Source organism: Ambystoma mexicanum, chromosome 1p (assembly GCF_040938575.1).
Source record: "Ambystoma mexicanum isolate Mex_15411 chromosome 1p, UKY_AmexF1_1, whole genome shotgun sequence".
Taxonomy (NCBI): domain Eukaryota; kingdom Metazoa; phylum Chordata; class Amphibia; order Caudata; family Ambystomatidae; genus Ambystoma; species Ambystoma mexicanum.
The window spans coordinates 23,666,427-23,693,957 of NC_090921.1; the positions used below are offsets into that span (position 1 = coordinate 23,666,427).

General features: G+C 49.0%; 1 protein-coding gene across 2 annotated transcripts in view; it reads left to right on the forward strand.

Annotated features, from left to right (window-relative positions):
* The window catches only part of LOC138564366 (zinc finger protein 583-like), a 146,440-nt gene extending 120,296 nt beyond the window's left edge, over window positions 1–26,144 (forward strand). Inside the window, exons 6-7 of one of the 2 annotated variants that reach the window (XM_069642904.1) lie at window positions 21,721–21,822; window positions 25,359–26,144. In XM_069642904.1, the coding sequence (XP_069499005.1) occupies window positions 21,721–21,822; window positions 25,359–26,029 (773 nt within the window). In that variant the 3' untranslated portion in view covers window positions 26,030–26,144. The remainder of the gene's footprint in view (window positions 1–21,720; window positions 21,823–25,358) is intronic. The other variant, XM_069642905.1, reaches the window with a different exon arrangement.
* Window positions 26,145–27,531: the final 1,387 nt, after the last annotated feature.

Genomic DNA, 27,531 nt, shown 5'->3' on the forward strand with positions numbered 1-27,531 from the left:
TTGCCAAAGTCCTGTCTGGGCCAAGACTTTAGAAAGCCCAACCTGGATGAACAGGGTTACACCTCTAAGGCTTAGCCTGAATCACCCAAAGCTTTGGTAGCATTGGCTGAACAGCCAGGCTTAGTCTAGGAGGGAGGAGGGCTGTAGTGAGGCACGCAGAACCCAGAGCAACACTTAGTTCGAGGGAACTCTTACACACTTATGGTTATATAAAAAGTAGGTATTTATTTATGTAGACTAAGGGCCTCATTACACGGTAGGCGGTGGACCAAGGTGCTAATAGCACCTTGGTCCATGCCGGTAAAATACTGGCACCGCCTTGGTGGAAAGGGGAATTACCCCCCTATTCCAAGGTTGGCGGGGTGGTAATTCCCCCTTCCACCATTGCCCTTCCCCATTCCCATTTTTGCCCCATAGGGCATAATGGGAATGGGGAAGGTGCTAATTACGGTACTGCAAATTTGCGGTGCCGTAATTAGCACCAAGGTCCCTTAGCGGGTTGGTTTTTAACGCCTGCTAAAAAGCAGACGTTAAAGCACCAACCCGCTAAGGGACCTCGTAGGAAGGCGGTAAGGGTTAACGGTCACCGGTACCATTACCGGTGGCCGTTAACCCTTACCGCCTACCGTGTAATGAGGCCCTAAGACTTATAGCATTCAAGTAAGTAAGTACTATCACACACTAAAACAAAAGAACACTTGCAATATTCAGAGTTAGATACTTCAGGATAACAATAATAGCATCAAATCACATAGTCAACCCTCCAGAAACATATATGTAAACTTTTTGAAGCTTTGATAACTTCAGCTCAGTCTATCTTAGAAAGTCCAACCCTTGTCTTAGGTGAGTCTCAAAAAGGTCAGAGGGGACAATGGGGCACCAGTGACAAGGGCTGACAAAGGTAAGGCAAGAAATTAGAGTTCAGGGATCAGAAAAGCAGAGTCCAGCAGCAACACTTCATGTTTGCAGGCTGGTATCAGTCGGGTTTCACCAGGAAGGAAATTAGGAGGTTCCCTCACCAGATTGCCCCTAGGACCAGTGTCATAAGGCAAGGTAGAGCGCTACCTTTTCTCACTTTCCTTCAGCGGCTCCATGTGACTCAAGCCCTGGTTCTCTCTAGACTTGACTACTGTAACACCCTTCTCCTGAATCTTCTTTCTTCCACTCTGCGACCCCTCCAGCTTATCCAGAATAGAGCAGCAACACTTAACCTTGGCCTTAAGCCCAGGGACTGCATCTCTCCTGCACTAAAAAGTCTTCACTGGCTCCTGGTTGTTGCACGGATTAAATTCAATTCCATCTGCATCATCCACAAGGCTTTCTGGGCCTGGGGACCACACTATCTTCAACTTTATCTCACTAAATACACTCCCTGTAGACCACTTCGCTCCTCTGGCACCAACTCTTTGTGTGTAAAGCGTTTTTCTAAACAGAGGGAAGGGGTCGCTCACTTTCCTCTGCGGGCTCCCTCCTGTGGAATACCATCCCCCCTCGTCTTGATCAGGATCATCTTAAAATCCCGAAGCTCCTTAAAACGTCCTACTTTTCCTCCACCTTATCTCCTTCTCTCCTCTGCCACAGTTGCTGAATCAGTGTCCTTGGCCCTTATGCGTCTTCGAGGCCTTGACCTCCCATACCAATTCTTACCAGCTCCTGCCTTTCCACAGCACTTTGAATCTGCACACCCTCCGCTCTGGAGACTCGCACTTACACCCCCCACAGCCCAGGCCGTGCAGCACTTCAACACTCCTATCACTTCGTCCTTGGCTCCCCCACAGGTCTGGACGCCCCAGCACTTACTGCCTCTTCCCTCTTCCTTTCTGCACTTGCACGTTCTGAATACTCACATGGCATAGTAGGCTTATCCCCTCTTCCCCCCCTTTCCCTCTCTGCCCTTACATATTGTATTGTATTGTATTGTAATTTATTTCCCATTCTCGCCTCTGTGCCCTGTGGGCGCTTTGAAACAGTGGGCCTCATTACCAGTTTGGCGGTAGCCTTGCCAGTAAAACCGGCAGGCTGCCGACAAACTTGCATTTTTTCCGGCACCTGCAAATGGGCAATTACCGGGTCATTATGGCCCTGCCGGACCCGGTAATTACCCATTTGCGCACACCGGAAAAAAATGCTCCCCATTCCCATGCAGGAATTCCCCCATAGGGCCGAATGGGAATGGGGAGATTGGATGCATCCGACATGCTGTGCTCGCGGGTGCCATTCTGCCCGCCAGGTATAACCTGGCGGGCAGAACGGCACCCGCGAGCACGACTCGTAGTTTGCCGGTCCGGGAAGTACGGTGCCGGCATGCTTACCGGTAAAGTAGTGCCCGGACCGGCAAACTAATGAGGCCCAGTATGTTCCTATTGTTTAATTGCCTAACAAGCAAACAATAAATAAATAAATGGCTTGTCCTCTGAAATGTAGCTCAAGCTAGGCACTGGATAGTGTGAGATGCAGCTATCTGCAGCCCCCAGAAGCACAGGATCAACAAAGTAATGCCCCTGGTAGGTAACTAGGAGGAGGCGAGTACCTTTAAGCAAAGAAGCTGATGCTGCAGGACGGTACCCACGGTGAGGCAACGGCAGACCCTGGTTCAGGATTCTCGGTCTTGGCTACAGGCAAGAAGAACTTGGACTGGATCTGGTTGTTGCTCTTGGGTAGTTGGACACCCAGCAAAGAATCTTCGCAGCACTGGCTCATTGGTGCCCTTTTCAAGGCTCTATTGAATGGTGGTTGTTCTGCGGTCAATTGTGCTCTGCTCTGGTTCTTGGTCTTCGTCTCGGCTGAGGGGACTTTCAGGAGCTCGTTCTAGTCTCTGTAGGCCAAGAAGGATGCTCACAGAGTTTACGACCAAACCGTGCTTCAGACCACTGCAGAATTGCACAGGACCTTGGGCATTGGTGAATTGCAGCTCTTCCAGAGAGGGCAAACAATTTAGTTTGGCTTGGGACTGGTTAGGTCCACCAGTCCAAGGGAGGGACTCGCTCTATTCAGAGCTTCCCTGTCGCATAGAAGTTAAAGTTGGGACAGCAGTGTTTACTCAGTCGGCACTGGGGATCACTGGAAGTGGCTGCGGACATCCTTCTTCTTTGTCGAAATATTCTGTTTCAGTAGTCGACTCTACATTTTCAGCTCCAGGACCCTTGGCTTTATCCAGGAACACTGCCTGAGTCCACCAATCCACACTCATGCACCATTCAAACTTGGGGGGGGGGGTGGCTGTCCAATAGGGACAGCCAGCCCCCCAGTGCAGACTTGTGTCAGGCATTGGATTCTGGCAGTGAAGAGAGAGGGCAGGGAGTGCAGGTAAATTGGCAAGGGGGCTTTAGAGATGGAGGACTCAAAGGGTTAGCTCCATTATTCATCACTGGGAGAGGTCCTTGTGTAAATGTGTTCTTTCATATCTACTATAGTATATTGTATCGGCTGTCGAGGACCAGCTCCCTGAGGTGCTTGACTCTTATTTTTGGAAACTTGACCAACTTCTCTAATTTCGACTCTAGCCTTCCTTCAGTCCTCATCTCCTTGAACTTTCCTCTGCTTTCGACATGGACAACCATGCCATCCTGATCAGTCGTCTCCGTGACAACCCGGGCATCACGGATCAGGCCCTAGATGGTTGACCTCCTTCCTCTCCGATTGACCCTAGCAGGTCCAACTGAGGTCCTTTCTCTCCACCACCTCTCTATCCACATGTGGTATTCCCCAGGGCTCTAACCTCTCGCCATGGCTCTTCAACCTTTACCTGGCACCTCTGGCCCACTTCATCCCTACATTCTGTCCTAACTTTCAGTGTTATGTGTGACACTCAGCTCTCCTTCAGGCTCCCCTCTGTCTCCTCTCCTCTCTTGCTCATTCCTGACTGTCCATTTGCGATTCAGGATTGGTGTGCCTCCAACGATCTCTGCCCTAATGCCAGCAAGACTGAGGGCCTCATTACGACCCAGGCGGTAAGTTACCGCCTGGGCCGTGACTTTACCACCATGGCGTAAACTACGTTTACGCCATGGTGGTTGGCGGACTTACCGCCCCATTCCGAGGTCGGCGGGGCGGTAAGTCCCCAATCCCCATTTACCCTTCCCCATTCCCATTATTGCCCCATAGGGCATAATGGGAGTGGGGAAGGCGTTAATTACGCCACCGTAAATTACGGTGGCGTAATTAACATCAAGTTCCCTTACCGCCATGGTTTTTTACACCCGCTAGAAGCAGGTGTAAAATCCGCCATGGCGGAAAGGGAACTCGTGATTGGCGGTAAGGGGTCGGCGCAGCTAACGCTGGCGCTAACCCCTTACCGCCAGGGTCGTAATGAGGCCCTGAGATCCTTCTCATTGGGACCCCTGCTCCAGCTTTCCCTCGTTCACTCTGGCCGCTCTCCTTGGGCCCTCTATCTGCACATTCCTGCGAGGCAAAAAAACCTTGCTGTCATCTTCGACTCCACCCTCTCCTTTTTGCCTCACACCACGGACCTCTCTAAGAAGACCCACTAACACCTCCTCAGATGTATTCTTCCTTTTCTCACTTCTCCCAGAAGCTCACTTTCTCCAGAGCCTTGGTTCTCTCTAGGCTGGACTACTGCAACAGCCTCTTTCTAAATCTTCCTGCCTCTACTCTTCGCCCTCTGCAACTAATCCAGAACAGGAATGCAAGATTTGTCCTTGGCCTCAAGCCAGGGATTGTATCGCTCCAGCCCTGAACTCTGTCCACTGGATTCCGGTGGCTACAAGGATCAAGTTCAATTCCCTCTGCATTGTCCACAATGCTTTCAGTGGCCGTGGGAAACCACTACATCCAACTCTCTCTTCCTAAGCACTTCTTCACGACCAGTGTGCACTGCCTCCGGTCATACCGCACACTAGGGACTGTATCTGCAACCCTACTGCCCTCTGCCTCCTTGCGCTTACGTAGAGCCGGCCACCCCAGCGGCACTTACTTGAGCTTTGCTTATTGCACTCTCCCCTTCCTTCCCCCTGGCACTTCTCCTCTCCCCCTGCACTTACATGATCTGAATGACACAAGGCCTAGTAAGATTGTTTGTTTTGTTCCCCTTCCTTGTCTTATCAAGCTTAGAAAAACCTGTGAACAGGAGCGTTGTAAATGACATATCTTATCCCCACCGTATAGTATGACTCCAGCCTGAGCTTCTGTATCTCTCATTTCAGGGTAAGAAGTCAGGTTGTTGGCTAAGAGTATGAATGGCAATACTTGCCCAGGCCTTCCCTGCCGTCCATTTGAGTTTACCTGACTTTTAGGGGCATCCTTACCTGTCTTGGGTGCTCTCTCTAAAGATATACTAAGAAGAGGTTTAATTTTGGAATCTATGACCTTCATCTTGATAGCATTTTATACCAAAGCACAAGTTTATATAAACCTGTACCCCCTGACTCTCCTAAACTCGGACGTCAAGCCCCTGCCAAAGATATGAATATTTCGGGTCAATAGAACAAAGGGCCTCATCAAGAGTTGGGCGGTAATGCCGGTGCTATTAGCGCAGGCGCTAATAGCCCTACCGTCAAACCCCCCGGCGCGATTAGCGCCGGATCACGGGTTTGGCGGAAGGGTTATTGCCCATTCCCCATTGGGCCCATTTGGGAATTCCTCATTGCCCATTGGGCCCAATGGGGAAAATTTACGCTATTACCGCCGGCGGATTTCCCGCCGGCATTAATAGCGCCGAAAATCGGCAATTGTGCCGTGGATTTCCCCCCAGCTCAGAGCTGGGGGAAATCCACCAAAGCCATAATCTGGCGGACCCATAAATGCGGCGGTAATAGCGCTACTGCCGCATTTAAGGGTTACCGCCAGACTCGTGATGAGGCCCAAAGTCTAAGCAGGCGTTTAAGAGTATCAGGAATGGTAGCAGTAACATAAGGGGGCTGTTTGCAAGGATGTCATGTATTGGTGGACGAGTAGATGCTTTTCTTTAGGCTATTTCAAATGATAATTCAAGCAGTTTGATAGGGAATTGTGCAGGCAGTAAATGTCCTCGCCATCCTCCTGGAAGGCCTTCTTCCAGTGCATGACGTTTAATTGGGCAAGTGTCCTACTGTTCTTTCATTGTCATGCCTTCTTCACCCCCTCTCATTATCTTTGGTATGAAACTGTTTTTCAAAGGCGAGGGGAGGCTGGACTGGGTAACTTTTATGAGAAATGGTCTATGGCCAAAACCTCAGCCTCCCGACTTCATCCAAAGTCTGCTCCACTTCACGAACCATTAAAGCAAGTCTTCACTCGCTCTACATTCAATAGAGGAATAGTTAACTGGTGACAGTAAATATTCAAATATGTTTTTGCGAAATTGTACAGAACAACATATATAACATTTCTAAAATGTGAATTAATTCAGCAGGTCTGGCACAAAATTATATGCGACCGTTCAAGGCTATGTAGCAGGAAATTCTCTATTTTAATAGGAATATTACAAAATTCGAGTGCTCTGATTACAGTATTGACATGATTTGCTTTTTTAATCAGAATCTGCCATTTCCCTCGTAATTGAGTTTAAATGGGGCAGACAAAAAGCTGCTTCCTCGTGTATGTTGCCACACGACTTGAATATATCAAACCACTGTGAAATAAGGACATTCTGAAATATTGGAAACCTGCCATCAGGGAGTGTTTTGTTGGTTTGATTTTGGCAGTTATGTTTCAATATATATATATAAAACAAATATAAAACAAAGTTGTGTTTGTTTGTGGGTTTGTATATGGCGATGATCTTGGGGATGTAACTCCTTATGAAGGGTGAGGTCTGATGTCATTTATTTTGCATGGAATATTCTTTATTACATTGCCGAATGAATGCAACTATTTCTAGCTCGAGATGATAAATCTTTTGGTTTTTCTGCATTTTGTTTTGTGGTGTTCCATGCTCCATTTACAGTCATTTGTAGAAAGTGCTCATCATCTGTGCTAAACTGGTCTTGTGTTTTTTTTGTTTAACGGGCCCGTTGTTAGATCCCTGGTCTGCTAGCGAGACCCGCTAAGGGCACCTGAATTTACCAGGCGCCCTTTGTGGGTCCCACAAGCAGACTCGTAATGGGGCAGTAAGGTGTTGACGGCTCCGGCACCATTACCGGCGCCGTTAACCCCTTACCGCCAAGGTCATAATGACCCCATTAGTGTGGCTTTCTTTTTATTGATTTGTTATGCAATAAGCTCGATACATGTTAATTTCATTAATTAATTGAACACCACATTTTTATTTACCTCCGATTTAAATTATCCGATGAATATCATATTGGTATGCTTACTCTGATTATTTGCAGTGTGTGTTTAGCAGAGAAAATGGCCACCACTGCTAACACTGCAAATAATCAGTGTAAGCATACAAATATGATATTCATGGGAGAATTTCAATCGGATATAAATGAAAATGTGGTGTTCAGTTAGTTTGTGAAATTAACATGTATCGTGTTTTTCCTTTGTGGCAATCAACAATGTAAATCTTTTTCATTGAAATAGGAAAAAAAATCTGAAAATAGACCTCTCGGGGTAAACCGGGTACTTAAGCTAGTGTAATTCTAAAAATGACATGGGAAAATATGAACTCTTTTGATGAGCTGCATACCTGAGGGAGATTGTTTACCATCTCAATTTTACTTGCGTTGTCTGTCCTTCTCTTATCAGATCTCTGCTATTTTCTTCTATCAATCCCCCCGTATTCATAGACCAGTAGTCTTAACTAGGCTGAAGTGTTTTAATTATAGTTTGGTACAGGAGAGGACAGGGGGCAATAAAAACATAGTGGCCCATGCAGCAGCAGCTCTGGGTGCAGTGCTCTGGGTGCAGTGGCTGTAAACACTGAGCTCTCTTTCAGGCTCCCCTCACAGCCACCTTTGCTTCTGCTCTCATACCAGTCTGTCTGGCCAAAATTCAGGAATGTAATCTCTGCCTTAATGCCAGTAAGACTGAGATCCTCCTCATTGGGACAACCGCTCCTCTCTCTCTCTCTCTCTCTCTCTCTCTCTCTCTCTCTCTCTCTCTCTCTCTCTCTCTCTCTCTCTCTCTCTCTCTCTCTCTCTCTCTCTCTCTCTCTCTTTCTCTCTCTTTCTCTCTTTCTCTCTTTCTCTCTCTTTCCCTCTCTTTCACTCTCTTTTTCTCTCTTTCTCTCTCTTTCTCTCTCTTTCTCTCTCTTTCTCTCTCTTTCTCTCTCTTTCTCTCTTTCCCTCTCTTTCCCTCTCTTTCTCTCTCTTTCTCTCTCCTTCTCTCTCCTTCTCTCTCCTTCTCTCTTTCTTTCTCTTTCTTTCTCTCTCTCTTTTTCGCTCTCTCTTTCTTTCTTGCCCTCTCTCTCTTTCTCTCTCTCTCTCTCTCTCTCTCTCTCTCTCCTTACATCTCTGACGTCTCTAAGAAGTCAGAATACCAGCTGCACCTCCTCAGAGGTATTCTTCCTTTTCTCACTTTCCCCCAGAAGCTCACTGTCTCCAGAGCTCTGGTACTCTCTAGTCCGGACTATTGCAACAACCTCTTTCTAAATCTTCCTGCCACTACTCTTCAAACTTTATAACGTATCCAGAACAGGACTGTGAGACTTGTCCTTGGCTTCAAGAAGCTCAGATCTGTAAGACGGAGCAACAGGTTACACAGCGGGCACATATACACGAAATGGAACTAAGCAGCGAAAAGAGCCACTGGGAGGAGGAGCGGCTGGATAGGGGAAGCTGAGAGGTAGGAGAGAGCTATGGATTCAAGAGCAGGAATGTGTACGCTAAAGTGGATGGGAGTAATACACAGATTTAGGTTACGTGGTGCTTACCTCGGGGAATAGATGGCAGTGGAGTGAGATCATTGAGGCAGCTTACCTATATGGCAGATAGCGGCACTACGGGGCATCTGGATCGGAATCATATAATATTCAGTTTGACCGACGGTAAGAGTTGCAGCCTTTGAGTTGACAGAGAGAAAGGCATGCATACAGAGTAGATCAATGTGTTGGAAACTGCAGGAGTGGGCCAGAAGTGAGATTTGTCTAGAGAAGAAAGGCGAGGGATTGTGTGGAGAGTTTAAGAACAGAAGAGGGCCAAGGAGATAGAATAGGGTCTAGAGATTAGACAACAGGGGTGACAGAAAGTCCAAACATCCCATCCTGCCAATTTCGTATGATCTACCAGGGATTCTTGACTGTTCCTAATATCACAATTGAGGGGTCAACTGACAGCTCAGTATCTAAAAATAGTGGTTTCTTTTTACAAATTGAATGCGCCATGGTTAGACTGAAATTTGTATTATATTTAATTGTTTTTTTATAACGCCCCTAATACCGTACCTGAGTTTGGTTTCTAAGCGCGGATCCGGGCTTCGAACCACTGTTGCTCTGCGTGGTCTTGCTTCCAAGACCAGTGCGTTGCCCCTGTGCTATCCTCCGTTCAAGAGTTTATGGTATATTCAATTAAATTAAGAATGGGCAATTCCCACTTGCTTATAGGCAGTAGTTTGTCAATCATTCCCCTCTCTCCTCTTTGACTCTGGCCTCTGGCAGGCAAGTCAAAGGACCCCACAGTCTTGGGGTTTCAGTTCCTCGGCACATCTTTATTGTCTTGGCTGAGTGGTGTCTCCTTTGTTTTGTTTGTCAAGTCTGTTGCTTTTCTTGATGTCGAACTGCACAAGCCAGGGCTCAAATGACCCCTTAGTCATAGGCCAAATTCCAGAACTTGCAGGCAGTTATGCTAAACTTCTCTTGACCTAGGGATAACAAGGAAGAGTCCTGGGTCTCTTGGCAAGCTCTGCCACGGTTTTGGTTTGTAGTGGGATGGTATTGTGACAAATTCCGGGATGTGGTCACTGCTTCCGTAGGGATAGCCCCTTCCCCCGAGGCCAGAGAGGTGAGGTTGCTACCCGATAGACCCCCTCTCCTTCACCCTCACTCTCCTCACCTCTACCCTCCTATCCTATACACTATTGTAGTATGCAAGAAGTAGAAAGGTTTGAGACAAGGACAAATAGAAATTAATACAATGAAGATCTGAAGCATGAAACTGATTAGGAAGAGGCGCAGAGCTGTGCGGATCACTCAGAGGAATCTATCTGAGCAGTCTAGTCTTCAGTCACAGGGCTTACTGGTTAGTAGCATAAAGACTAAGGGCCTCATTACACGGATGGCGGAGAACCATGGCGCTGTTAGCGCCATGGTTCATGCCGGTAAAATATCGGCACCGCCTTGGCCGGAAAGGGGAATTACCGCCCCATTCCAAGGTTGGCGGGGCGTTAATTCCCCCTTCCACCATTGCCCTTCCCCATTCCCATTTTTGGCCCATAGGGCTCAATGGGAATGGGGAAGGCGCTAATTACGGTACCGCAAATTGGGTGCCGTAATTAGCTCCCTGGGTCCCTTTGCGGGTTGGTTTTTAACACCTGCAAAAAGCAGGCGTTAAATCCCCCAACCCGCAAAGGGACCTCATAGTAAGGCGGTAAGGATTTACCGTTACCGGTATTTTACCGGTACCAGTAAATCCTTACCGCCATCCGTGTAATGAGGCCCTAACAATGGAATTAACCGATTGTCAAATGCTCTGGAGAGGAACCGCGAGAGGGACAGAGGCTCGCAGAGGAGGCTGGCAAGAGCAGACCCAGGCGCGGAGACGCTGATGGGGTGGTCTCCACCGTAACCGCTAAACAAACTGAGAGGATGGCTGTGGAAAGTGGGAGCAGCACAGTCCAACTGGAGCATGCGGGCCGGTGAAGAGGGAGACGCCTAAGTGGGTCTGAAGCAGTGGGCAGCTGCAGCAAGCCGACAAGAACGCCAAAGTAGCGGCAAAGCAGAAAAGAACATGGGAAATCCCACAACGGACTGGAGGGCTACAGCCAAGACCCTGCAGGTAACTGGGTGGCTGAGTCTGTGGTTAGGGGTCACCAGAGGGTGAAGGAAACCCTGAAATGCATAACAAATGAAAAGTCGGGGAAAGAAAACATGCCCCTACGCAATCGCAAGGGACAGTTTACCAAGATATGCAAACAAGGGATACATGGTCAGGGACCCTTCTGAGAGGACATATCAAGTGACAAGAAGGCATAATCTTTGTGGCGGTACTTGGCCGGAATGTGACCCAGAACTGTCACATAGGAGAAACCACCATGAGAACTGTGACAGCAGTACATGTGAAGATAGTACTTGGCAAGTGATTTAAGGAAGGCATGCTATCCAGAATAGACAGACACAAGTGATCACAGTTTAAGGGTGTTTATTAAACTGTATAGGTAGTGTGGAAAAAAGCCTAATCTAAACCTAAATCTAAGATTGGAGCACGCTACGACCATCAAATCAAAAATAAGGCAGTCCTAGTGGTATCTTGTCAAATAGAAAGGCCTATACTAAAAAAAAGCAATTGCCAATCCTTACACTAAATACAAAAGAATGTGGGATAGGGCTCACAAGAAATAAAGAAGTGTTCACAAATAATAAGTCAAGATGCGGTAGTCGTGGCCTCCCTTCTCCACGTTTTGAGCACAGGACAAGGCGGGACTCCTGAGCACAGCACACGCTTGAGTTTTCCCAGCATGAGACGACAGTTCCGTTTTCAGCTATCAGGCTCTTCGATGGCCAAGTCTCTTGCTCTGTAAAAAGTCTCTTGCCTTCGAGGGTCGGATGCATTCAAAATAATAACAGAAGTTCCTTTCTGCTTGTACATTGGGTGATGCTTTTGCACCCCTAGATCTCCCTTCTATGGCCTTCACAAATCTTAATTTCTTTTAAAACAGTTCAAGGTGGACAACCCTCTGCCGGGTTCACTCTTGTCAACACACTGGGCCTCATTCCGAGTCCGGCGCTAACCAATGGCGGTAGTAGCGCCTTGGTCGGCACCGGACCCGTACCGGCACCGCCCTGGTGGAATGGGAAATTACCGCCCTATTCCGAGTTGACCAGGGCGGTAATTTCCCATTCCCCAGGGCTCTTCCCCATTCCCAAATGAGCCCCCATAGGACTCAATGGGAATGGGGAAATTACAAATAACGGTGACCGTACTTTACGGTCACCGTTATTGGCTAAAAAGCCCCTTTGCGCCCTCGTCCTTAACGCCTGCTAAAAGCAGGCGTTAAGGACGAGGGCGCAAAGGGAACTCGGAATGTGGCGGTAAGGGATTACCGGCACCGGCCTCGTTAACGGTGACCGGTATCCCTTACCGCCATACTCGGAATGAGGCCCACTGTTCTTTGGGACTTTAGACTCCGGCCTTTTCATCTGCATCCCTCCTTCGGGTTCACTCTTGCCAACCTTTGCCAGTATCACAATTCCTTTTACTTTCTTACAATGTTGGGTTCACTTCCCTTATTCACGATCAACTGCCGGTCAAAGGCTTTCGACTGTACAGAGGATTTTACTAGACCTCCGTATGACCACTTTGACCCTCTTCTCGCCTTTCCCAAGGCTTTCTGGTAATAGTAGTTTCAATAATCGGGTAATCACCCAGAAGTTCTCGAGTGAGCACCCACGTGGTGCCTGGCTCATCTGCAGCTGGCTTACATCAACAGTTCTTTGTACATTCTGCAATCAGCCGTTTGCTACTTTTGTTCAACACAGTTCAGTTTCTTTATCGGTTCTCCCCTCGACTCAACAGCAGTGATGAACTGATTGGCTCTCTTCGTATCGGTAGTCAAGGCCGGTACCACGGTAGCAGGCGTATCCCTCTGTCCTGCTCATCAGCATAGGCACGCTCTGTGTACGGTTGACATCTGCTGCAACACACTTGGGCTATTGTTCGCGGTCTTACGATTCCTTCCACAGAACTCGGATGAGGGAGGCTGAAAGATTCGAGAGGGGTCTGCGCCCGGAAGAGGGGACTCAGGGGTGAAGCCATCACGTGAGAGATTTAAAGACCAGAACATTGGGCCTCATAATAAGTATGCCGGTCCGGTTTCAACGGTGCCGGTAAGCTACCGGCACCGTTGATACCAGAACGGCATACTCCGAGTTCTGCGAGCGGTTCTTTTCCGCCACCAGGTCTGACCTGGTAGGCGGAACGGCACCCGCTCACAGTTCTTGACAGTAGCACCGGCACCATTCATGAATGGTGCCGGTGCTACCGTCATCCCCATGCCCATCGAGTCCAATGGGACTGGAATGGGAATGAGGAGTAATTTTGACCGGCGCTCGGCACTGGGGAATTACCGGGGCTGTAATGCCCCGGTAAGTCCCCATTGCCGGGTGCTGGAAAATAAATGACTCCGGCAGCAGGTGTGCTGTTTTTACCAGCACAGCTACCGCCGGAGTCATAATGAGGCCCAGTTTGTTAGTAGTTTTGTGAATCTATCAGGCCCTCGGAAACAGGAGACTCAACCACCAAAGGCCTTGATATCGATAAGGACTGTTTTGGGATCTAAGCCCAGAAGAGGGAGATCCAAGGGTTGGAAAGCTATCACCCAACACCACACGGAACAAGGGTCAGTGCCTGGAAGAGGGGGGGACCTAGAGGTGAAGAATTGTCACCCTAAGTGAAACCAAGAAACAAACTTTCATTTTATTGAAGGAACTTTTGTTTTTATTACTTTAATATGTCAAGCCCTCGAAGGAGAAACAAGACTTACCCATCGACGATCCTGATAGCTGCAAGTGGAACTGTCATCTCGTGCTGGGGAAGCTCGAGACTGTGCTGTGCTTTAAGATGCCACCGTACCCTGTGTTTAAAACGACGTGGGGAAGCGAGACCCAGGCTACCACATCCTGACATATTATTTGTGAACACTTCTTTCTTTTCTTGGAAACCATCCCACACCCTTTTTTGTATTAGTTGTAACGTTTGGCAATAGGTTTCTTAGTATAGGCCCTTTTTATTTGACACAACACCACTACGACTGCCTTATTTTCATTTCATGGTCGACGCTTGCTCCCATCTTAAGTCTAAGTTTATGTTACGCGTTTTCCAACCTGCATACAGTTTAATAAACACCCTTGAACTGTGATCTTTTGTGTCTGGGGGTGATTCCGAGGTTGGAGGTAAGGAATTACCGGCACCGGTAAGGGTGCTGATGCCGGTAATCCCTTACCTCCGTATTCCGAGGTCCCTTTGCGGGTCCTTCCTTACCTCCGGCTTTTAGCAGGAGTTAAATACGGGACCCACAAAGTTACTTCGGAGGTAATTACAGTACCGTAATTTACGGTGCCGTAATTACCTCCTTCCCCATTCCCATTGAGCCCTATGGGGCAGAAATGGAAATGGGGAAGGGCAAAAGGTGAATGGGGAATTACCGGTCCCTCCAACCCTGGAATGGACTGGTAATTACTCCATTCACCATGCCGGATTTGGGACGGTTTCGGAGGCAACCATGGAGCTAATTACTCCATGGTTAGCTCCAAACCCGGAATGAGGCCCTCTGTCTTTACTGTGCCACCATGAGTTCCTTACAGAGGTTTCACTGGCCTTGGTCAGAAAGGGCTGGTTGCTTCTCTCCTTGTCAACCTCTCGGTTTGTGCCGTCTTTCTCCTCCTCTTGAACTACCGTGCCTGGATAGCTGTCTCGTTGTGCAGTCTGCCTTGCTGATATGGTGCTCTTGTGCTCCACCTTTTATCCCTGTGGGGAAGGGAAAGGGCCGTCAGGTGTGTGTGATTCCCGTCAATTTCCTGATTTTGCCAGACCCTTGTATTGGGACACGTCAGGTAAACGGCTCTGGTGTTGGTCCGTTGACTTTCGTGATGTGTGAAAGTGTTAGAGCCAGAAAAGGGGGAGGTAGAGTGTTTGAATTTCCTACAGGGTAGGATGGGGAAAAGATATTTTAAGAAGGGGGATACTGCGTCTTATCTGTCGGTGTCCCACTTCCACTCCCCGGAGACACCCTCCCATCCAGGTGATCCTCCCTCACTGGTCCACCCCCAGGAACTTGATCCAATAGCGATGGTCCTGTCCTGACCACCTGGATGACCGATCCCTGAGGACTAGTCAGGAAGACACGGTCAAGTTTCTCACAGTGAGTGAACCAAGTCTGTATGTGAAATCAAGACATCATACAGAAAACTGTGAGAGTGATACATGTGAAGACAGTACAGGGGAGTAAAGCAAGTCTGTGGGCCTCATTACACGGATGGCGGTAAGGGTTAACGGTCACGGTTAATGATACCGGTGACCGTTAACCCTTACCGCCTTACTACGAGGTCCCTTTGCGGGTTGGAGAATTTAACACCTGCTTTTTGCAGTCGTTAAAAACCAACCCGCAAAGGGACCAGAGAGCTAATTACGGTACCGCAATTTGCGGTGCCGTAATTAGCACCTTGCCCATTCCCATTATGCCCTATGGGGCAAAAATGGGAATGGGGAAGGGCAATGGGGGAAGGGGGAATTACCGCCCCACCAACCTTGGAATAGGGTGGTAATTCCCCTTTCCACCAAGGCGGTGCTGGTATTTTACCGGCATGGACCAAGGTGCTAATAGCACCTTGGTTCACCGCCGTCCGTGTAATGAGGCCCTGTGTGTGACATCAATGGACCATAAAAAAGAACTGAGAACAATACAAAGGAACACAGAACTTGGCAGACGAGTGAACCAAGTCTGTGTTTGAAACTAGGAGATCTGAGGAAGGAGGAAACCAGGTCTGCCAACCGGGTCAGGGACCCACCACAGCTTGGAGGAGCATCCAAGCCACTCTTCTTGATATGATATGATATGATATGGCATTTGTAACGCGCCTATACACAGGTGTTTCAAGGCGCAACGAGGCAGGGAGGGGAGGAACAAGGGGAGACAGACAACGATCCTACTAGGCCAGGTGTCATTCAGATCGCGCAAGTGCAGGGGTGGGGGAGGGGGAAAAAGTGCAAGGGGAAGGGGAGGGGGGAAGTGCAGTACAAGGTAAGTGGCGTAAAGTAATAAATAAATAGGGCCAGCTGGTGGCAAGTGCAAGGTAGGTGCAGAACAAGTGATGGGAAAGGGGGGGGGGCTGTAGGGATACAGAGACAGTCCCGCAGTGCAGAGGGGTTCCAAGGCATCAGTGCAAGTGGAGAGTGGCTGGGCCCAGGACCGAGGCCGTTAAGAGTGGTCCAGTTGCAGAATCAGTGCAGTTTCAGTGAGGACTATTAGCTGTTCAGCAGGGGAGAGGGAGAGAGAAAGCAGAAGCAAAGAGGAAGGTTTTGAGGTGCTTCCGGAACCGGAGATGGTTCTCCTCAAGTTTCAGGGAGGCAGGAAGGCTGTTCCAGAGGGAGGCCCCTTCCGCGGAGAGAGATCTACCCCCAGCTCGTTGCTTCGAGAAGCGGCTGACCCTGAGGGAGTTGGAGGCGGATGAGCAAAGGGCTCGGGAAGGAAGATATTTGGGAAGAGAGAGTTGAAGGTATTTAGGACCCAGGCCCCAGAAGGCCTTGTGGACAATGCAGAGGGTTTTGAACTTTATCCTCGCAGCCACTTGGAGCCAGTGTAGAGATTTCAGTCCTGGAGAGATACGGTCCCTGGGCTTGAGGCCAAGGACAAGTCTCGCAGTTCTGTTCTGGATGAGTTGCAGAGGGCGGAGAGTGGAGGCAGGCAGATTAAGATAGAGGCTGTTACAGTAATCCAGCTTCGAGAGAACCAGGGCTCGGGAGACAGTGAGCTTCTGGGGGAAGGAAAGGAAGGGAAGAATACCTCTGAGGAGGTGCAGCTGGTAGTGTGACTTCTTAGCGACGTCAGAAATCTGAGGAGAGAAGGAGAGTGTGGAGTCGAAGATGACCCCAAGGTTTTTTGCCTTGCAGGGAGGGGGCCAAGGGAGGCAGGACAGAGAGCTGCAGGGAAGGAGGGAGTGGGTGTACCGATGAGTAGAATCTCAGTCTTACTGGCATTAAGGCAGAGGTCATTGGCGGAACACCATTCCTGGATAGCAGACAGACAGTCAGAGATGAGGGAAGGAGAGGGGGAGGCTGAGGGTAGCCTGAAAATGAGCTGGGTATCGTCCGCATAGCACTGGAAATTAGGGCAGAGAGCGGCGATGCGGTGGGCAAGGGGTGCCAGATACAGGTTGAACAGCCAGGGAGCGAGATTAGATCCCTGGGGGACACCACAGGTGGAGAAAAAGATGTCGGAGAGGAAGGACCCCAGTTGGACCTGGGAGGGTCGATTTGAAAGGAAAGAGGTCAGCCACGCCAGAGCCTGACCAGTGATACCCAGGTTTTCACGGAGACGGTTGAGCAGGATGGCATGATTGACAGTGTCAAAGGCAGAGGAGAGATCAAGCAGAATGAGAACACACGGAGTGTTGGAATCAAGGTTCAAGAGCAGGTCTTCACGGATGTTCAGGAGAGCAGTTTCCGTGCTTCTGGCAGCTCTGAAGCCAGTTTGATGGTCATGAAGACTACCAACAGATTCAGCATGGAGGTTAAGCTGGGAGATGGCCAGTTTCTCCAGGAGCTTGCCCAGGAAGGGAGTGATGGAGATAGGGCGATAGTTAGCCGGGCAGGAAGGGTCGGAAGAGGGTTTCTTGAGAAGAGGGTGCACAAGGGAGTGCTTGAGGGGGGAAGGGAAAACTCCAGAGGCGAAGGAGTGGTTGCAAAAGTCAGCCAGGGCAGGAGCCAGGGAGTCGATGTGGTCCTTGATAGTTTTGGAGGAACAGGGGTGAACCTGTTTAGACGAGACTTTCATAGATCGGACTTGTCTGGAAACCTCGTCAGCAGAGAAAAGTGGAAAGGCAGAGAAAGAGGGAGGAGGGGTGACTGCAGAAGGGCCAGAGGAAGAGCCGGGAAGGGAGGGAGGGGGGTGAAAGGAGGAGAGCGAGGACAGGATGTCCTGAGTTTTAGAGATGAAGTGAGAGGCCAGTGCAGTGCAGAGGGCCTGGGAGGGGACAGGAGAGGTAGAGACTGCAACAGGGTTGGCCAGCTCCTTGCAGATTTTAAAGAGTTTGGCGGAGTTGTTAGATGCCGCAGAGATGCGGGCTTGGATAAGGGCTCTCTTCTTGGTGAGAACGGAGAGCCGGTACTGCCTTTGGAGCAGGCGGCAGGCCAGTTTGTCAGAGGATGAACATGAAACACGCCATTTCCTCTCTGCAACCCTGCACTTGCGTTTTAGGGTGACGAGATCCGAGTCATACCAGGAGTTACATTTGGCCTTGGGCTTCAGGCGGATTCTCATGACAGGGGCAAGGATATCAAGAGTAGCAGATATAGCAGAGTGGAGCATAGAGAGGGCTGTGTCAGGGTGGGAGTCAGCCGAAGGGGCAGGGGGGGGCGAGAAGGTAGCAGCGAAAGCCTCAACTGACACACGCTTCATGGGTCGGATGACCGAGAAGGTGGGTGGCAGTGAAGAGGGTGGCTTTGCCTGTGGGGTAGGGAGGGTGAGGTGGGAGGATAGGAGAAAGTGATCACTCCAGGAGAGAGGAGTGGAGAGAGGGACGGAGAGGGGTAGGTCAGAAGAGATCAGAGCATCAAGAGTGTGCCCAGCAGAGTGAGTAGGCCCAGACGGGAGAATAGAGAGTGAGAGAGAGTCGCAGAGGTCACGAAAGAGACCAGTGGGGGGACTGGAGGCATCAAGGTGGATGTTGAAGTCGCCAAGAAAGAGGAGTTGAGTGGTTGAGGACAGGAGTGAGTTGGAGAGGTCAGCCCACTCACAGAGGAAGGAGGAAATTTGACCAGGTGGCCGATAGATAGTAGCCACGGTAAGGGAATGGCTAGGAGAGAGAGAGAGTCGGCAGACAAGACATTCAAAAGAGGAGTAGGTCTGCGTGGGAGTGACTCAGGGAAGATAAGGGCAACACCACCCCCTGCACGGTTAGGCCTGGGCATGGAGAGGATCTTGTAACCGTCAGGTAGGAGTGTGTCAAAGCTGGTGGCAGAGCTGGCTGTGAACCATGTCTCAGTGAGACAGAGGACGTCGAGGTCCAGTTCCTCAAGAAGGTGACAGATATCAGAGGAGTGCTTGATGGCAGAGCGAGAATTTAGAGTGGCAATGTGGAGAAGGTTGCCATCCTTGAAGAACTTCCGGGGGGGGTACAGATCAGAGGTCCGCCCTGCGAAGGTGTTGAAGAAGGAGGTGACGAAGGAGCACGAGAGGGGGCAGGGAGGGAGGGTAGAGGCAAGGTAGCCAAGGACAGAGGAGGGGGGACAGCGGGAGAGGAAAGGAAGTTGATGAGGCGTGGGAAGCGTCTATCAAAGAGGTGAAGGTTGGCCTGAGGGCCTTGGACCAAGATGGTCCCATTAGCGTAGACATTAATGATGGCCTTAGAGGAGCGGAAGGGGGCCAAGAGGACATCCCAACGGGTGCCACCATTAATGAGAGAGGAGGAGAAAGGAGAGAGCACAGAGACCATATGAAGGGTCCATAGGTCAGGCGAAGGCACGAAAAAGAGGATGTCAGTGAGTTTCCTTAGAGCAGGCACTAGTGTAGGTGTCAGCGATAGGGAGGCCTGGGTTGGAGACCAGGATGTCCTTTTTAAACTTTTTCCTACCAGATTTAGTGAGGAGAGCAGGATAGTCAATGGAGAAGCAGTTAGAGAAGATAGGCGAGACAGAGAGCACCATGGAGTAGGAGGGAGGGGGGGGAGACAGACGAAACGAGAGCACGCAGACAGGAAGTGAGCGGCAAGCACAAGTTACCACAATTAAAGCAAACAAACAGTAAAGCGTATTAGGTACCGGGCCACCTAAGTTTGAGAATCCTGCGAGGGGAGAAAAACACCCTAGTTTACCTCAGCTGTGAATACAGTGAGGCAAGGCCCCATGCGGATGTAGCCAGGAGTAGGAGGGGTGGGCCGGGGAACGGAGAACAGGTGGAACTGGCGCCTGGCATCCCCTGCGGACACCTGCAGACACACAGGGAGCCGCACTGTAGGAGTAGCCCTTGGCCTGGGGCCCTTAGCCGCGGGGGCTGCCGGGCGGAGGGCTGCCCAGGAGGGGGGAGGTTATAGGCAGAGGGAGAGGAAGGGGGGTGTGGGCGGGCAGGGAGGCGGGGCGGGAGAGGAGGACCAGGAAGTGGGAGGGGGGAGCAGGAGCAGGCCAAACACCGCGCTCAGAGCGCGAAAGCAATTATACAATATTTTTTTCAAAATCACTCACGGAGGCCCAGGCAGGGCTTCCCAGGCCTGCTGTTCCCCTCGGGCCACCGGCGACCGCTCTCCACGCTCAGCTGAAGAAAGAAGCGAGCGGGGGGAACGGCCGTCGAGTAGGCCAGAGGGGAAGCAGGCACACAGCCAATCAGAGGGGGGGTGGGCGGGCAGGGAGGCGGGGAGGGAGAGGAGGACCAGGAAGTGGGAGGGGGGAGCAGGAGCAGGCCAAACACCGCGCTCAGAGCGCGAAAGCAATTATACAATATTTTTTTCAAAATCACTCACGGAGGCCCAGGCAGGGCTTCCCAGGCCTGCTGTTCCCCTCGGGCCACCGGCGACCGCTCTCCACGCTCAGCTGAAGAAACAGTACTTCGTCACAGTACTTGGTAAAAGGAAGACTGGTCTGCCATCCAGAGTCGGGGACCTACCACAGTTTAAAGAAATCTCTTCTTTGTCATAGTGCCTGGTGAGAAAAGAACCTGGCTTGCTAATCCAAGGTTCGGGAACCCCAGAGACAGAGAAGAAGCCTGAGCAGGGCTAATTGCAGAACAGAGATTTTTCACCACCAATTGTTGAACTATGTTGCCAGCCTGAAGAAGGCTGGGGAAGGGAGACATTCCCCCACCCCTTAATGGAACCAATAAACCCTGAACTGTATTTTTGTCCTGCGGAAGAGTCATATCTCTGGGCCAGAAAGACCTCCTTTTTATTTATTGTAACTTAGAGTGTGAGGGACAGAGCTAGGATTCTGACATTGGACACTGAGACTTTTTGCTTTTCACATCCCGACGGTGGCATTAGTTATTTCAGTGGAGGCAGGGAACCCCCTCTTAGAGTTGAGGTAAGATAGACTTTTCTTTTCATTTTGTAATATATTTAAAGGTTTATGCCATCCACCATGACCCCTCCATGTCAGAGTCTTACTACTATCCCCTTACAGTATTGACACATTTTCTTTTTGAGCAACATTCTAGTCAACCATTGACTAACACGGTACAAGGAAACTGAACTATAGATACATTTTTTCTTGTGCTTTCGGACTCTGCATGACAATGGTAATCTACGTTTTCCTGATGTCACAATAAGTCTGCTCTGTCCCTCAAATTAAAACCCAACCATGGCTCTCACATCATCTTACAACATATGGTGTCATTGATTCTGTGCTGTGTAGAGGGCATGAAGGAGCCTGTTGAGGGCTGTGAAGGTTGTTTTCAAAGATGTGAAGGTGGAAACCGTACTTGATTCTGATTTTGTGCCTTATCACATAGAGCCCAGCAGAATCTGAATCTGGGCGCAGGTGATAGAAAGTGATGGCAGAGGCTGTTACAAAAAAACAAACAAAGATTTTTAGATAAAGAGATAGGTTTTCAATTTTGTTTCTGAAAATGGGTAAAGAGTCAATAATGCGCAAGTCAAGTGACAGCAAATTCCAGGTGCGTGGTCCACAATTGGAAAAATGTCTGCCACCCCAGGTGTCAGACCTGGATACGAGAAGCACCAGCAGACCTTTCCCAGTTGATCGAAGGGATCGATTGGGGCAGTAGGTCGCCACGACAGGTGACATTGATAGTGTGAGCATCATGTTTTTTATTCTCACGCATTCATTACTTGTCTGCTCACAAAGCCCTACGGCTCCTTGGTAGAGCTGTGTACAGTGAGCGGCTGCCCTACCAGTCAATGCCGACACATTGAAATGGCCATTGCTATCATGCTTATCATCTCCATCAGTATGCTGCTTACAGATTCGTATGCTTACGGTTTACCATCATGCTCAGATTATGTTCTTTTATTGTACACAGCAGAGTATGAGGTGGTTTCGCTCCACATAAAAGATGAAAACGAGGTTTATGACATGGAGCATCGTGGCAGCCAAGCAATGGATATCACCAGCAGCCCCACAGGTGAGGAACGAACACCTTGTTATACTCTTGATAAAACCGTGTCTGTACTAACTCCATGCTTGCGGAATCATGGATTGTATATCCTGTGATGAATCCCAGGGTATGGTCACTGCACCCGTGATGCCAGGGAGGTGAGGTCGCTACCCGATAGTCCTCCTGGGTTGGTACTCAGCAAGTGGATCTCATGGGGAGGGAAACCCTCCATGGGACCAGTGATGATTACTTTGGGAGAACGCAGAATTCACCCCTTCCATTTCTATCCCCCTCTCTCCTCTTACCCCACTGAGCCCACTGTGGGTCATCACTGATCCCTAGCCTAAAGTCTCCTCCCATGTGGTCAGGGAAAGGCAGACGCTACCTGATCCTCACTCTTGGGGTGGTATTATGAGAGAGGATCACATGGGAGGAGATGCTGTCAGGGTCAAGTTGTGACTCACCTGGGAGGGACGCAGTTTTCTTCTTCTTCTTCTTATGAGCATGAAGAACCTGTAATTCCCAAATACCTAATCACGTACTGTCCCTGCGCAAGTCCCTCCCATCTTAAAACCCAAAGAACATTCTATAAGAAACCACCTGATTAGAATACATTAGACACCTTAGTAATTGTGGAAAACCTGAAGGTGTCTTAACCGCTAGTCCCCAGGGATCAGTCATCCAGGTGGCCAGGACACGGCCATCGCTGTTGGATCCAGTTCCTGGGGGTGGACCAGTGCTGGAGGATCACCTGGATGATAGGCCTTCAGGGAGTGAAAGTGGGGCACTGATGGGTGAGACATGCTAACCCCATCCTCCTTGTAACACCTTTTCCCCATCTTATCCTGTAGGACATTTAGAAGCCCCCCCCTCCTTTCCGACACGAACACATTCTTACACCGTAACAGACAATGGGCCTCATTCCGAGGCTGGCGCTATCCATGGAGTAAATAGTACCATGGTAAGCAACCATGGAGCTATTTACTCCATGGAAATCCGGCATGGTGAATGGAGTAATTACCGGTCCATTCCAAGGTTGGAGGGACCGGTAATTCCCCATTCACCATACCGGTTCCCCATCCCCATTCCTGCCCCCATAGGGCTCAATGGGAATGGGGAAGGAGTAAATTACGGCACCGTAAATTATAGTGCCATAATTTACTCCAAGGTCCCTTTGCGGGTTGGATTTTTAACGCCTGCTAAAAGCAGGCGTTAAATGCCAACCCGCAAAAGGGAACTCGGAATATGGTGGTAAGTGTTAACGGTCACCGTTGCCATTAACGGTGACCGTTAACCCTTACCTCCAACCTCGGAATGACCCCCAATGGACTAACACCAGAGACGTTTACCTGACATGTCCACATACACGGGTCAGGTAGAGTCGGGCAATTAACAATAACCAAGCACACGTGACGGCCATTTACCTTTCCCACAGAGATAAAAGGCGGAGCACGAGAGCACACTACAAGCAAGACCGAACACACGAGGACACCGCTGTACCGGACTGGCAGTTCAAACTGAGGAGAAAGGCGGCAAGACCTGGAGGGATGACAAAGGGAGAACTGCCCTTGCCCTTTTCACATGAGACCCGCAAAGTCTCTGGGCCTCATTACGACCCAGGCGGTAAGGGGTTAATGGCGCTGTAAAAAGTGTCGGCGCCGTTAAACCCTTACCGCCTAATTACGAGGTCCCTTTGCGGGTCCCGACCTTAACGGCTGGTTTTACCAGCCGTTAAGGAAGGAACCCGCAAAGGGACTTTCGAGGTAATTACAGTACCGCAATTTGTGGTACCGTAATTACCGCCTTCCCCATTCCCATTGAGCCCTATGGGGGCAAAAATGGGAATGGGGAAGGGCCAATGGTGAATGGGGAATTACCGCCCCGCCAACCTTGGAATGGGGCGGTAATTCCGCCATTCACCATGGCGGAGTTGGTAAAATACCGGCGTCAAACATGGCGCTAATAGCGCCATGGTTAACTCCAGGTTCGTAATGAGGCCCTCTGAAAGGGAATTCATAAGACCGGGAGTTACAGCTGGCGTGTGGAGGAACAGATGTCAATGGTGCACGGGGGCCTCCCGCATTAATAACAGGTGGGGAGGCACGCTGGCTACCGTTGCACCGTCCCATGACTCCAGAAGCAAGACAAGCCAGCGGGTTCAACACAGCCGGTGAGTCGGAGGAAGCTGATAGCAGACCGAACTGTGCTGAGGCCAATGTTGCATGTGGCAACATTATATGAATGCAAGGAACATGAGAAGAAAGAACTTGTGTGTGTGTGTTTGAACTTTTGGGAAAAGCCCAGACAAGGGCCAGCTGCAGAGTGGTCAGGTGCCACTGGAGTGCTCAGTCGAAGGACTCTCGCTGGCCCACTTTGTGTGTTGAAACTGCAAGTACCAGAAAGCCCTAGGAAAGGGCAGCGTGAGATGTCAGAGTGGCCCTACAAGGGTCACATCAAATCCCTTGTACAATCAAAAGTCTCTGACCCATCGCCGAGAGAAAGCTACGGAAAAGGAACCCTGCTTTCTGATGAAAATGAGCAAATCATGAACTGTGTTAGAAATTCATGAACTGTGTTAAAGAAAGGCCGTAGTGAACCCGACGGAGGAAGGCCCATTTTGCAAAGAGGATCCGAGCCCAGCGGAGGGAGGTCCTAGGAGCGAAGAGCAATTGCCCAGAGGTGCAAGACCACTGAATGAACTTTTGTTTGTTTGTTGTTTTGATCCAGCAGGCCTTCTAAGGCAAGAGACTTTGAAGAAAGAGACTTGGCCCTTGAACGTTCTCAAATCGTGAAATAGACTTGTGAAACTTGTGCTGTAGAGGCCCAGGAGTGTGCTGTGCTCAGGAGTCCCGCCTTGTCCTGGGCTAAAAACGTGGGGAATCGTGACCCCGCCATACCATCCTGACTTATAATTTTGTGTCCAATTCTTTGTTTTCTGGTGAACATTGTCCCACACTCTTTTTGTTACTTAGTGGTAAGGATTGGCAATAGGTTTTTTAGTATAGGCCCTTTTTATTTTGACAAGACGCCACTAGGACTGCCTTATTAATATTTGATGGTTGTAGCTTGCCCCCATCTTTAGATTTAGGATTAGATTAGGCGTTTTTTTACCCATTATAAAGTTCAATAAACACCCTTGAACTGTGATCACTTGTCTGTCTTTACTGTTGCCACCATGAGTTCCTTACAGTGGGCACCTACCATGGATTTCATTAAAAGATGTCAAACTCACCAACACAGCTTGTAAAATATATATATTGCTCCTGAAAATGTTTCCATAAGGAACATCAATGTATACTCTAATCCGATACTGAAAATGCACTTTTTATATATATGTTTTAAATAAATGTCATCAAAACCGTTTTGAAAGTTTCACTTGAATTATGAACGCATCCTCTCAATATAGCATTAATTTGTTGGTCTTGTTTTTTCCGAACATTTGCAGATTAAATGTGTGCACAGCAGCGATATGCAGAATGATTGTTCTGAAGATATTATGAAATACACTAGCTATTGCCTGATGCTGAGAAGTTTAGTGACTGTCTCTCGTTTTAATCCAACAGGCCATGAAAGCATGAATAGAAAAAACAACACTCCTGAGTGTGCCAAATTGTTGGAAAAAACTCCATCATGCCACGCTTCTCAAGGGAGAACCAATGAATCGGCTCTACAGAGCTACAACAAGGAAGCACACTCACGAAGTATGATGTGGCCAGGCTATTATCAAGACCTCGGAGGAGAGAAAGCTGCTTATTGTGATGATAGCTTCAGCAATCCTGTACATTTCAATGTACACCATGGAGGCACCAAACTGGCAAGGTCGGACCAATACAGTGAATTTGAGAGTAACCTAAGTAGTTCACTGTTCCCTAACAATGTTCGAATCACACAGCAAAATAGGAGGACCTACCCGTGTAATGAAGGTGATAAGAGCTACTGTCTGAAGGGAGATTTTTCTAGACCAATGAGAACAAATTCAAGAGAAAGGCCACATGCCTGTAGTGAATGTGAGAAGAGCTTTTTCCAGAAGAGTCATCTCATTACACACTATAGGACACATTCAAGTGAAAAACCCTATATCTGCACTTTCTGCCCCAAAAGATTCAGCCGCAAAGATTACCTGGATGGACACACAAGAATACACACTGGTGAGAGACCGTACAAATGCAGCAAATGTGAAAAAAGCTTTGTTTGGAAAAGCCATCTTAATGAACATCAACGCAAGCATTCTTGAGGAAAAACTGTAACTAAGTAAATTTGAGAAACTGGAAGAATTGGAAAAAAAGAAGAAACATACAAGTGTATATGTGTAAATAGTATACACGTAAAAATAAATACTACAATGTTAACCGAATTGTTCCAGTTTTGGCTTTTGCCTGGCATAAGACAGGTGTTTGTTAGGCACTTGCATAATGGTACTACCTAAACACTTTGTTAGCGGAGCCACGTCTTATGCTTGCATGTCTCTGCCTTTGGCATATTCTCTTTACTTTATTTACTACTCTGCCAACCAATTGTAGGCTCCAGTGGTTCTGCCGCACAAGACAGAGAGAATCATAGGTGTGGTGCTGTACTGTTCAGGCCGTGCTGCTCTTACATTGAAACAACAGAAAATATTAATTAACTTTGGTTTGTTTGTTTGTTTGGTTATTTATTTGTAATGCGCACCAGACCCAAGGGTATCAGGGCGCAGAGGAGACATGCATACTTTCAACTTATAGTTACCCAGGTTACATAGTAGGGATACAGTTTACAGATAAAGTACAATAAGGAAGCTGAGTGTTCGTGCACAGGGGAATAAACAGTGTGTACAATTACATAATTTACAAGGTAAATTTGTAACATATACTAACCTGTGCACTATCTATTTACAGTGCAATCTGGTGGGTAAAGCTGTGAAGCATTAAGATAGCAGTTGGTCACTGGGGCGAGTTGGTGGTCTTTATCTCTGAGCCATTTCAATGGTGTTATGTCTGAAGTTCAGAAATGTTTGATTGGCCCTCGGGGGGGGAGGAGTTCCATAACTGGACTGCTTTGACCGGGAAGCTGCTCCCTCTGGCTTTAGTCGGTTTAAGCCTGGGGCCTGGGTACCATTAGACAGTCTGTGTTAGCAGTCCTAGAGGGCCGGCTTGACATTCTTCTGTTAATTCTCTCCACAAGGTAACGAGGATCAGCGGTGTTCAGGCATTTATGTGTTAGTGATGCAGTTTTGAGTAGGATTTTGTCGCTGATGGACAGCCATGTGTTCTGTCTCCTTACCTCTGAGATGTGCTCTCTTCTAGTAATGCCCTGTGCCGCTCTCAAAGCATTATTCTGGAGGGTTTGGATCTTGGTAACAATGTACTTGCTAGTGCCCAGGTATAGGGAGTTGCAGTAGTCCAATTTGGACAAAAATAGGGCTTGATCCAGTATAGTACAGCTATTCTTGCATAGATAGGGTTTGCCGGCTCTGATGAGCTTTCTTATATATGAGGTGGCCGGGGCCATGGAATTGAGGGTGGCGTCCAGGTAGAAACCTAGAGTTTTTACTTCTTTAGCAACTTTAATAAGGTTACCATCGATGTTAAACGAGGAGTATTTGTGTCCAGGTTTATTGAGGTTGAATACAGTCCCCAGAATGAGGAGCTCAGTTTTGTCATCATTCAGGCAAAGACCGTGGGCCGCCATCCATGCCTGGATGATGATGTAGATTTTATTTACCAAAGCCGAATGGTTCTCATAATGCCCGGTAAGCGG